Consider the following 11,735-nt stretch of genomic DNA (forward strand, 5'->3'; position numbering starts at 1 on the left):
ACCGTGAGAGTGTTCGTTAAAGACGCCACACGCTGAGTGGCCGGGCGGCACAAACGAGCAGCTAGATAGCGGTCGACCTTAAAAGGCCGATATTCCACACACTCCTTCCTAGTGGTTCGCTGGCTTCTCAAGGTTTTAAGGTCGTCTCATTGAGATCCGGGGACAATTCGAGTGGTTTCAGACAAGTTCTGGGCAATGGAGAGTTAATTCCCACCAAGTTTTTTTTGTGCTTTGTTTCATGAACAACATTTTAACCAAAAAAAAAAAAAGGGGGGGGAAACGCAACAACAACAAACTAAATAGAAGATTTCCAATAGGAAGGAAGTGCTTGGGTAGCAACAGTTTGATTTATTGATTTAATACATTGTTTATTTTTCCGACTTTTGTGTTCAGTTGTGGTTCTTGCAGTCTCGTGTGTACTAATTTTGCCATTTGAATTATTTCGTTTGTGGCTATCCACTGGTCCTTTGATGTAATGGATACTTAGCCTCATTCCTTGTTATTTTTTAATTTTCATTTTTTTGCAACTACTAACATTATTTTAACTAAATATTGTATTCACCCCTTAGTAGTTTTCATCCCAATAGTAGTGTCCTGAGAATTAGAGATAAAGAATATCAGGGCTACATTTCACATTGTTTTTATTTTAGTTACACAACTGGTTAATTCATTATAATTACAAATACAGTTTAAAATTGCATGAATTATTTGATTATTAAAATAAACTATTTTACATACACATTTTAACTTTGTTTTGATTACCTCATCTATAAATGACCTGGCCCATGTTGCTTTTAGATATCAAATGTGGCCCATGAGCACAAAATTTGCCCACCCCATGATGAAAAATTCAGATTGCATGGGTGTTTAATAAGTTATATACTCTTGCAATTCGCAACAAATACAACACATAATTAAATTCATATTTTTAAATGGATAAATTACAATCATTTAAGTTAATTGACACAACAATATTATCTTTGTAGCACAATGTTTGATATGCAGTAGCTCTGTAAGGAGTCAGGCTTTGGAACCGGAGGGTCACGGTTTGTTTGCACATACTTTTCACTCTGACACGTCTCCTTACACACCTGCATGTGTTATCGGGTTCTTCGAAACACAGCAGTGAGTTTAATTACCCCTTGATGGGTTATGATGACTATTAAAAATTACAGTACATTAAAAATGGCATCTCATTAGGTTCATGTATGGCTTGTGAGAATATCTGTTAGTTATTAAAAAACAGACACAAATGGCTATTTTCTAATAAATTTTTATTTTTCCTGATACACGAGAGCACCCTCTGTGACATAAAATAAATTATGCTTTGTGATAGCATCATGTATGTGGACAGCATCTCCTCTATGTCATTCAAGAGACATCAGTATAAAATTCAGGTACTGTATTATGGTATGAGTTGCAGCAAACAAAGAGGTAACAATAAGCAATTACAAATACCGGTACTCGTAATTTCACACTGACAATGCAAAGTGTGTTACTAAAGATCCGATACTAATGTACTTGGAAGTCACAATTTTGGAGAATAGAGCAGAAATAATTAGATTAAAAAAATATATTTTCCAATTGAGATGCATGTGAAGTCACTGATGGTGTAGTGGTACACTCGCCTGACTTTGGTGCAGGCAGCGTGGGTTCAGTTCCCACTCAGTGACGGTGCGAATGCGAGTGCGAATGGTCGTCTGTGTCTATATGTGCCCTGCGACTGACTGGCGACCAGTTCAGGGTGTAGTCCGCCTTCCGCCCGAAGTCAGCTGGGATAGGCTCCAGCGTCCCCCGACCCTAACCAGGATAAGCGGTGTTGAAAATGGATAGATGGATGGAGATGCATGTGGAAGAACATGGTTTCCCTAATATTGTCTGATTTATTTCCATCTTAATTAACAAAAGTGGTTGTTGGCTTTATTCTATGATCTGATGCAAATGATTTTGGCATGTATCTGTGGGCTCTTGGGAAGCAGGACACGTAGCTTGATCGCAATCACACACTTAAATCTTCCCCGGGTCCTCTTTGAGAGTAACTGTCCTGTTGAAGACCAGCTGCAATGACAAAGACAGTGAATACACAAAGACCCAAATAAGAGGCAACACATAATTCAGGAAAGATAAATTACTATCCCATTTCTATTATGGCTATTAATGTACTGTATACTATTTTCTAATATTTAGCATGAGGCAGCTGTTTAAATGTACCTTGTCTGCAGTGCTGTCAGGGTCCAGGGAGAAGTAGCCAACTCTTTCAAACTGGAATTTGTCAAGAACCTTTGCTCCCTTGACAGAGGTATCAACTAAGGCACTGGTGATCACTTGCATAGAATTCTAAATTTGAGGCAGAATAAAAAAAATTCTTCCATTAAACAATAACTACAATCCAAAGATATGAAATCAAGAAAGCACCATCTAAGCATGAGAGCGACTTACTGGGTTGATGTCACTCAGGAAGCCATTGGGCACCTCAGCTGGATCCTCAGGATGTTTGTGTAAGAATCTATAAAGATGGTGAGATTAGAACATTAATATCCATTCTTTGTAATATACAAATTTAAAAAACATTTCTCATTTCTGTGAAAAAGGTCAACTATGACACTGTTGTGGTATTTTGGATATTTTAATGGACAGTGTTGACATTTGCCCATTTTACTTCTGTGACTTACTGTTATGTGTCAGACTTTGGCATCCTCTTTTTCCTATACATTCATATTTTGGGCTAATTCGCCGTTTTAACATGGTTTCTAGTTATGCTACTAGAAAGTTACTACATGCTCTTGTTAATAAATGTACCATAATTTCTCTATAATACACGAGTATAATGCGACCCCCCAAATTGAGGAAAAATCAGGAAAACCCATCTTCCTATGTATATAATGCACACCCATGACTTTCTGTCCATTGATATATTTATATGCAATAAATGTTAGCGGTGATCCCCTCCTAATTTGTTTTTCTAATTAAGTTTTATCAATATTATTATTAATACAAAGGTTTACTTGTGCTTTAGTATTGTATGTATCACTGTAGCATACCCTAGTGTTAACCACTGCGGCTTTCCAGAGGTATTTTCAACTTCCTATGTGACCATTGGCACATCAGCCAGCTTGCACAACATACTGAAAGCGAGAGAGCTCATGTGCACAGATAACACCTTCACTCCTGGTGCAAGATAATAATGAAAAATAGTTAAGACACAACAAAAGCTGCAGGGAATAAACACTCCTAAACTCAATTAACATTCACATTATTACAACTATTAATGGGATTAGGGGACTAACTGATTTAGAAAAGCATTTTAACAACTATACAACTGTGTGAGGCACGTTGGGACATCCTTTTGACAGCAAGCCGCCACGGTGACGTCATCGTTAAAACATGGCGACTCGCTATCAGAAGATTTCCCAAAAGCAATTGTAATTTAATAATAAATTTTCTCCCAGTAATTTAAACAGAATTCCACGCTGGAGGTGGGACATCCAGGCTGGAGGTGGGAGTGACACCCTAATTCGTCACAGTAATTACGTAATCTCATAACATGTAATTAGTTACTCCCCAACAATGCTAATTACCAAAACATTATCACTGATATAATTCACACTTCTCTCTTATCCCTGCTGCAATCCCTCTCCTGTCACTATCTCAACCCAAACAATTGAGACAGATGGCTGCCCCACACCGAGTCTCGAGTCTGTTTGAGATTTCTTAAGAGGGAGTTTTTCCTTTCTTTTTGCCAATAATGGTTGCTTATACAGGGGTTCATTTGGTCTTAATGTACAAGGAGTGTGGTTCTCAAACTGCTCCATATGAAAAGCGCCCTTGAGATAACTTGTTGTAAATTGGAGTTATACACTAAAAATCTAATTGAATTGAAAATGTGTTCTCTGTGAATTCAATCAATGATGATAGTAAATACAGCAAGTACACTATTGGTAAGACACAGTTGACAGCTTTGCAGCACCCAGATACAATTGCGGGAAGTATGTGTCTTGCTCAAGAGTCCTGCTCTGTTTTCCAGTCTTCCCTCCATGCAGTGGATATAAAATGTCTACACACACCCCCGATCAAATGCCAGCTTTTTGTGCTATAAAAAAAAAAATGAGATCAAGTAGATAATTCAAAACTTGTTCCTCCATTAATGTGTTCTAAATTAATCAATGACATTAAACACGCACCTGCCACCATTTCAAATACCTGACAGTGCCTGCTTTCTAGCAGAAGCTTTAAGGTTTTGTGCCAACAGTGAATGCTAGTGGGAACTGTTTATAATCCCCTCCCCGTTGCCTAAATCCCCAGTTCTCGCTGAAGAAAAACAGTCACAAAGTATGATGCTGCCATTACCATGCTTCACTGTAGGTATGGTGCTCTTTTGGTGATGAGCAGATCAACCTTGGTTTCATCAGACCGTAACAAAATCTCCCAAACACACATGGGAAAATGAGTTATAGTCTGATGATTATACAGGTTATAGGTCACATTAATGGTAGCAAAAGCTTTGAAATGATTTATCTTGGTCTCATTTTTCAAGATGTGGGGTGTGTAGACTTAATATCCACTGTAAGTAATGTTATGATTGACAACTTACAGTCTCTCGTAGATGCGCACTTCACACACAAGTGGCTGGCTGACCCAGTGGATGAAGGCCTTTGGTTTCTCTGCTGTATCAGAGCTGCAACAGGTCACCTCCAGTTCCACCACTTTACCCTGAGCATCCTGGACCAGAGCATGTGTTTAGAATAGGAGCAGACACTACCAAAAATGTTCATGTCAAAGTCAAACCTCCCGAGTCGTACCTTGATGACCTTCTTTACAGAGATGACATACCCGGCATGCCTTAAGCCAACGGGCTGTTCTGGGGTCAGACGCTTGTAGCCTTTCTCCATCACCTGAAAATAAAATAGTCCGCCATCATTATCTATCTACAGTAATAATTACTCTGCAATGGGTGTATTTTGTGTGTCAAACCTCTCTGAAGTCACTTTGTTCGATGAATATGGTGCTTTTAAATGGCACCATGTGGCTGCCCTTGGCCTCATTAGCAGGGAAGTCTGGCACTCGTAGTTCTGACTGAGAGAGGAGACGACAGAACCGAAAAGCAAATCCTCAGGCACACTATAAGGTAGTATTGGGTCACCTGAACATTTACACAAATGAAAACGCAAAAAAGTAGTGCCTTTCGCCTTTAGTAAGAATATGACGCATACATTTGAGCCCTCAGGGAGGTTTACTATGGTGACTTTGAGAGGTTCCAGCACAGCCATTGCTCGTGGGCCTGTCTCATTGAGCACATCCCTGACGCACGCTTCCAGAAGATGCGGCTCAGTTGTCGTCTGGGAAACCGTAACTCCCACCTACCAACGCACATCAGAAACTAATGCATTACTAACGAATTACAAGTGACTATTTAGCCAGTCCTCCAGTCATCCTGGTTACCCGAGCACAGAAGTTGTTGATTGCCTCTGGCGGGAAGCCTCTCCTCCTAAGTGCGGTCAAAGTAAAGAGGCGAGGGTCGTCCCAGTCTCTGCAATTAGACAGGATACATCAAAGTGATGTTTTTTTTAAATGACGACTTGACACCATGTTGTAGTATGAATACTTAACGTTAAAATAAATAGTGATGCACGTAATGTTTGCTTTGTATGTCACCTCCTCTGTTTATCTGCACAGTGGTGCCTTGTCAAGTTGTCATAAAGTTTTATTCATTCCGTGACCGCCCTCCTCAGAACTGAAAATACTAATAAGCACAGGTAAAGCTGCTATCGCATTTATTTGTTTTCTTCACTATCGGACAAGCTGCAGCTGCTAGTTGTGTAGTTCGTTGCCATCAGTCAAACCAAAAAATAAAAAATAAAAATAAAAATACAAAAAAAATTCAGCCAAGTGATGTTCATATCTCGAAAAACTCTGGTCACTCTTAAGTACTCTACTTGTTTTTACTTTAAATGAGCAATATTGACTGTTTGGGTTTTTGGGTCCAGCCAACTGCTACAGATGTGAAGTATGAGAGGTGATTGAAATGTTTGTGGCCTATAGTAAATATAAATATATATATATATTTTGAGACAAATTGAAACATTTATTTTTCAGCGTAGTCCCCTTGTACAGTGAGTTTACACACTTAAACACAGGTGACATCCTCCATATTCACCTGATTTGGCTCCCTCAAATTACTATTGATTTCCGAAGATGAAAAAAAGACCTAAGTGGTCAACATTTCGCAACAGATGATGTCATTGATCACGTAGTGGAGTATTTGGGGGGCCAACACTCAAGCTTCTATGAAGAGGGGATCTGTAATCTCAACGACCGCTGAAATAAGTGTGTAAATTTACAAGGGGACTATGTTGCAAAAAAATGTTTCAATTTGTCATTTAAATAAAAAAATATATAATAATAAATACATAAATAAATCACCCCTCATAAATACACGCATCAGTAAGCCTGCATTTGTTCAATTCCTAGGTCAAAAGTATAATTTAACTAAGGGCATCTGCAGATACAAAATTCTGATCCGACACGTGGCATTCTTTTTGTCAACAAAAAAACTAAGAAGAAAAAACAATGAAACATTTTGCCATTCACCATTTTACCTGACCACTCCGTTCTCCACTAGTTTAATGATCTTCCTTTTAGACACGACAGTATAGGTGAGGTTCAGGCGGCCATATTCCCACTGAACAGGGCAGTACACATCCAGAGCATTACATAACCAGTAATATGATGACCGCCTGCCAACAAAATACAAGCAGTAGGCGACAAATTATTTTAGTGTGTCTACAAGAAGGGTAATGAATGATAGGGGGGAAAAAAGCGATCAATGTCTACCTGGCCTGGAACTCTTTGGTGCAGAGTGAATGTGTAATATTTTCAATGGAGTCACACAGACAGTGGGTGTAGTCATAAGTGGGATAGATGCACCTGAAGAGAAACGTTCAGGAATCGGGTATAGTAGTATTGAAATTTCATCAGAGTGGTGAAAAGAACAGCTATTGAGACAACTAGCCTACCATTCATCTCCTGTTCGATGATGTGGCGTGTATTTGATTCGGTATGCCACGGGGTCCATTTTCCCATCCTCCATGACAGTCTTCATCCTGAGTGTAATCTCTCCCTCAGCAAACATCCCCTTTTTCATCCTCTTGAACAAAACCAGCGATTCTTCAATTGGACGGTCTCTCCATGGTGACGGAGGAGTATTGTGGCCCTTCAGTTCCTCCCCCTTCTGGTGGCACACATATGCATGACCCCTGGAAGACAATGGCAGGAATGAGACATCTTTCATCCTAAATGTGCTGTGGAAAACACACAGTCGTTGTGCTCACCTGCGAATAAGATCCAGTGCAAGATCGTACAGTTGCTGAAAGTTGTCTGAAGCATGCGTAACTGCATACGGCGTGTAGCCTGTGCAAGACCGTAATATAAAGTACTATAGTTGACATACAAAACTTGTAGATGTAGAAAAATCACCAACTCACCAAGCCACTCCACCATGTCCTTGATGGCAGTGAAGTATTTTTCTTCCTCCTTCTCTGGATTTGTGTCATCATATCTCAAGAAACATATTCCATTGTTTGCCTGGGAAAGAGTTGATGTGTAAAAGGAAGCCGTGATTCTATATAGCTGCCTTGAGTGGAGCTTAAGAGACATACCTTTGCATAACCAAAATTAAAGTTAATGGCTTTGGCGTGTCCAATGTGAAGGATACCGTTGGGCTCAGGAGGGAAACGGGTACGTATCTGCGAGAGTTGAGACATCAGGCAAATTTTGCAAGTTTTTTTTGGTTTTTTGCTTCTTATCTACATGTGATCTCACCTGTCCAGCAAAGAGCTCCATGTGCTTTTTGAGCAAGTTCATAGTGTTTGGTGTAACCACATAGCCCTCAGTTTTATAGTTCTCTCCTGCATATCAGTTAAGAGAGATAAAGTATTGCTGCTTGAGTTTGGAAGAAGTTCACTCTCATTTTGTGGTTGTTTCCATTTTCACCTGATTTGTGGAACTTCAGGGCTTCTCCTCTGAGCTGCTCCATTAGTGACTTTCCCTCCACAGCTGTGGCCTCACCTTAACAACACAAATGGTAAAAAAAAAATTTTTTTTTAAAAAGTACACAAACAACACACTTAACTGCAGTCAGACAACCACTCCTGTCAACATGTCCAGCTTACCTTTCAGTACCACCTCCTCTTTTTTCGTCTTCACTTCATTCTCAGCTTTATTCTTCTGGGGCTTCATGGTATTTGGAGAAAGACAGAGAAAGAATATCAATGTCAATATGTCAATATTTGTTTTATTATAAAACAATTAAGATATCACTATTTTAAGCTCCAGAAAGGAGTTGGTTTGTTTAACTTGAATACTGTCAAGTGTGAAAAAAGCGGTACCAAACGGTAACAAAAGCTTAGTTTAGCGCTAACATTTGAAAATGACATTTGATTGTCATGATTGTTTAATCCACACTAACAAATTACTCGCTTTTTGAAAAAAAAAATTCAGAAAGTTAACGTTTTCCAAGTTACCTTAGATTTCTTCTCTAGGTCAGCTTCTGTCTTGGGTCCTAAGAGGTGCAGGACCTTCAGAACCAAAGGCGAAGTCACATATGTTAGATAACATTTCATTCACAAGCCCAAAATGGAAGGCCTGTCACATACTCCCAATATACCCTTTTACGGACCTACCTGCATGTCCACCTCATTTTTGAGAACTTTCCCATCAGCCCATTTTAGAGCAGAGCGCACATCTCCTGCAACAAACACCGAAACCTCGAATTAGGCCTTCTATCTGTGCAGTGGTACTTGTTTCAGAAATATCTACAGGGCTAACTGAGCTGTCCTACCCATTAGCAGGCCCACGTTGAAGTGGTACCTCTCCTTTTCAAGCTGTTCTTTGTGCTTCTTGATCACAGACTCCACCTGCACAATAATGCCCCATCCCTGAGCAGTGCATATTAAAGCTTTAAAGTTGTTCATGTGAACATGTACTTACGGCATCTTCAATCTGCTCTGGTGTTATGACCACACCTACTCCGCAGGCTTCATTAAAATCACTTTCGTTAAGGGGATCCTGCAGGTGATTCTTTACAAAGTCCAAAGCAGCTGCAGATTCAGAAATGTTTTAGAATACAAACAGTAAAATGTGAAATGTCCATCTGTAGTGTGCAAGCAGTTTATGTGGACTAACATGAGGCAAGTAGTTGCCAAAAAGTAATGTGGATTGCTTACTCTGTCAAATATCAATCTGGCCTGATATTGAAAGAAAAGTATCAGCGTATGTAAGGTAACTATTAATCTAAATAACCCTGCATGATTAACAAGGGTGTGTGACTCATTCCTATGAGCAGTGGCAGACTTACCATTATCCAAACAAGCAATTACCTGGTGCCACAAGATTTCCAAGGGCCCTTAAACGTCTCAAAAACATTTTTTTTTAATCTAAAGCAATTATTCTTTTCGTCTTGATTTACATGCTTAAAAACACATGAAAAAAGCGTTATCTATTATGATCGTTCCGACTACTCTCCCCCTCCGCTCTCATACAATGGACTATTCCATCTTGTTAGAGGAGAAGGCGGGAGGAAAATAAAAAGTTTGATCAAAAATACCATTTGTTTCAACCTGATTCACGTTGACCCCAAATGTGCAGCAAGAGCCATACACAGCTGTCAGTGTCAACCGAGGAGTTAGAGATACAATGGAGAGTTACAAATAAGGGTGGGTGAAAATGTCGATTCAGCAATGTATTGCAATTTTTTCCCCCCGCAATTCGATATCGATTTACCAAATCCGCTGACTCGATTGACCAAATCTGCTGAATCGATTCACCACCTGGCCATTGTGAGGCGCTGTGCATGTGGGTCGCGGTGTATGGAAAGAAGCCAAATATAACAGCAGCTGCAATAGAGTGAAGCGAGCGACTTCCGCTTTTAAATCTGACGTTTGGGGGTCACTTAGGATTCCCCTATAAATTTGGAATACAGAAATGAACAAAATACACTCCAACCACTAGACGCAATTCCATCACTAAAACACGCCAGAAGTTGCCATCCCAGAACTGTACATGGAGTTAAGACAGCCGTTTTGGAGTCATTGAAGTCAACAGAAAGAGCGACTGACCCCTACGTGCGTAACTATCACTTCTCATTTAATTGCTAACGAGTGGGAATTCGTGTCAAACGTTCTGCAGACTAGAGCCCACTCCACAGAAGCCACACAGGGAGGGAGCAAGATACCGAACTTGTTGACAGACACAATAAATGAATGGGGACGCAGAAAGAACTATTAAGTAAACATGTACGTCACTTTTTCAATGCAGAGTTGTCGTCATGTTTTAACTTGTGTACACCATATGAACAAATAAGTTATTGTGCATTTCTAAGAGGAAATGAACATAATTTAAGTTGACATGCACTTTACCCTTTCAGTGTTTGTACACAACTGCAATATTTTTTTACTTTTCTACTCTATGTATACAAATAAGTTATGCGCAAATTTTTATTTTGAGATGTTCTAATGCTTAAAAAATGGGATGTGACATATGACATTGTTACATGGCCTCAAAAATGAACTTTTCAAAATTAACTCTTATTTGTGTGTTATTAACTCCTTACTGAATCGATATCAAAAGATTTAAATCAATACCGAATCAAATCAAATTGCAACCGATTAGAATCGAAATCGAATCGAATAGTGAGGTTCTTAACAAGACCCAGCCCTAGTGATAAGAGTGATGCTTTTCAGTTATACATGAATACTCATTGAACATTAAAGTGCTCAAAATGGTAAACCGTATGAAATGTTCTTATCAATTATAGTAAAGTCATTGAGCTGAATCACTTGTTAGATAATATTTCTCAAGAACTTTATCGTTAAAGAACTTGCGTTGAAGTGAAAATAAACTTGTCAGTAGTGTAGTATGCTGTTGACTGGGCCCGAAAATGACTAAATACGCCCCTACCTATGGTTGGGGTGTTGCAGCATGTCACACACGTAAGGAATTACCTGTAAGCTGTTGCTCGGTGCTTATTTTGCGCTGAGCTATGTTTTCTGCAAGGAATGCCAGACGTTTTGAATCTTTGAGGCGAGAGGCCAGACTGTACAACAATGTACCCGTTACTTTGTCCACTTCTGTTGCTCCACTGACACTGCGAGCCTACGGAAACAATTGAAAGCCAACCAGAAATGATGAACAACGCAACTTGTGATCATCATTGACAAACACGATGTGATTTAAAAATAACAAAACAGCAGCATCATCTACAATAAGTATGTTGACCCTCAAAACAGTGATGTTAAAGTGAAAATGAAAGCTCTGTCACCCTCACTACAAAATGCGCAGCTGTAAGGCACTCAAGTAAATAGAAATAGCTCCATATCAATAGAGTGACTAAATATGTATGTAGTTGAAAAGTTTGTTGTGGCACAACTACTATGAGTTCCACGAATAGATGTGGGGGTCAAACCTGAACGATTGCGCTCTTCAGGGTGGCAGTCAACGCTGTATTTTTCAACGTTTCTTTCACTTTCTGCTCACTAAGCCCGATGGAAATGAAAAGTGTCGCTGTATCGTCCATTTTTCCACTTTTCCCCAACAGGTTCACGTGAACACAGACACACCAACGCCGTACAGAATCACTGCTTCGAAGGGGAGAGAGGGACAAATACTTCCTGTCCGCTGCAAAGGGGGAAGAAAAAGGGGGAGAATATGACCCAATTGAAGCAGCGGGTTTGGACGCTGTT

General features: G+C 39.6%; 1 protein-coding gene across 1 annotated transcript; it reads right to left on the reverse strand.

Annotated features, from left to right (window-relative positions):
• Positions 1–1,257: 1,257 nt before the first annotated feature.
• qars1 (glutaminyl-tRNA synthetase 1) lies at positions 1,258–11,670 on the reverse strand. Its single transcript, XM_061779061.1, has 23 exons — positions 11,459–11,670; positions 10,998–11,148; positions 8,986–9,095; positions 8,837–8,912; positions 8,679–8,743; positions 8,520–8,573; positions 8,169–8,229; positions 7,990–8,064; positions 7,819–7,904; positions 7,656–7,742; positions 7,482–7,581; positions 7,329–7,407; positions 7,014–7,253; positions 6,832–6,924; positions 6,597–6,734; positions 5,440–5,527; positions 5,211–5,357; positions 4,972–5,073; positions 4,800–4,892; positions 4,592–4,719; positions 2,440–2,506; positions 2,212–2,337; positions 1,258–2,058 (listed from the first exon to the last, which is right to left on the reverse strand). The coding sequence occupies exons 1-23, from the start codon at positions 11,567–11,569 to the stop codon at positions 2,008–2,010; spliced, it is 2,328 nt and encodes a 775-aa protein (XP_061635045.1). The 5' UTR covers positions 11,570–11,670; the 3' UTR covers positions 1,258–2,007.
• Between the last annotated feature and the right edge of the window lie 65 nt (positions 11,671–11,735).

Source organism: Phyllopteryx taeniolatus, chromosome 1, assembly GCF_024500385.1.
Source record: "Phyllopteryx taeniolatus isolate TA_2022b chromosome 1, UOR_Ptae_1.2, whole genome shotgun sequence".
NCBI lineage: Eukaryota > Metazoa > Chordata > Actinopteri > Syngnathiformes > Syngnathidae > Phyllopteryx > Phyllopteryx taeniolatus.

What these genes read in the sequence shown, in the direction of transcription:
- qars1 (XM_061779061.1), bottom strand. Translation starts at nt 11,569, where the DNA reads ATGGACGATACAGCGACACTTTTCATTTCCATCGGGCTTAGTGAGCAG. An exon ending in CAGAGCAGATTGAAGATGCC is followed by an intron (nt 8,913 to 8,985) that starts GTAAGTACATGT and finishes ATTATTGTGCAG; the next exon opens with GTGGAGTCTGTGATCAAGAA. An exon ending in ACCAAAGAGTTCCAGGCCAG is followed by an intron (nt 6,735 to 6,831) that starts GTAGACATTGAT and finishes TTTTGTTGGCAG; the next exon opens with GCGGTCATCATATTACTGGT.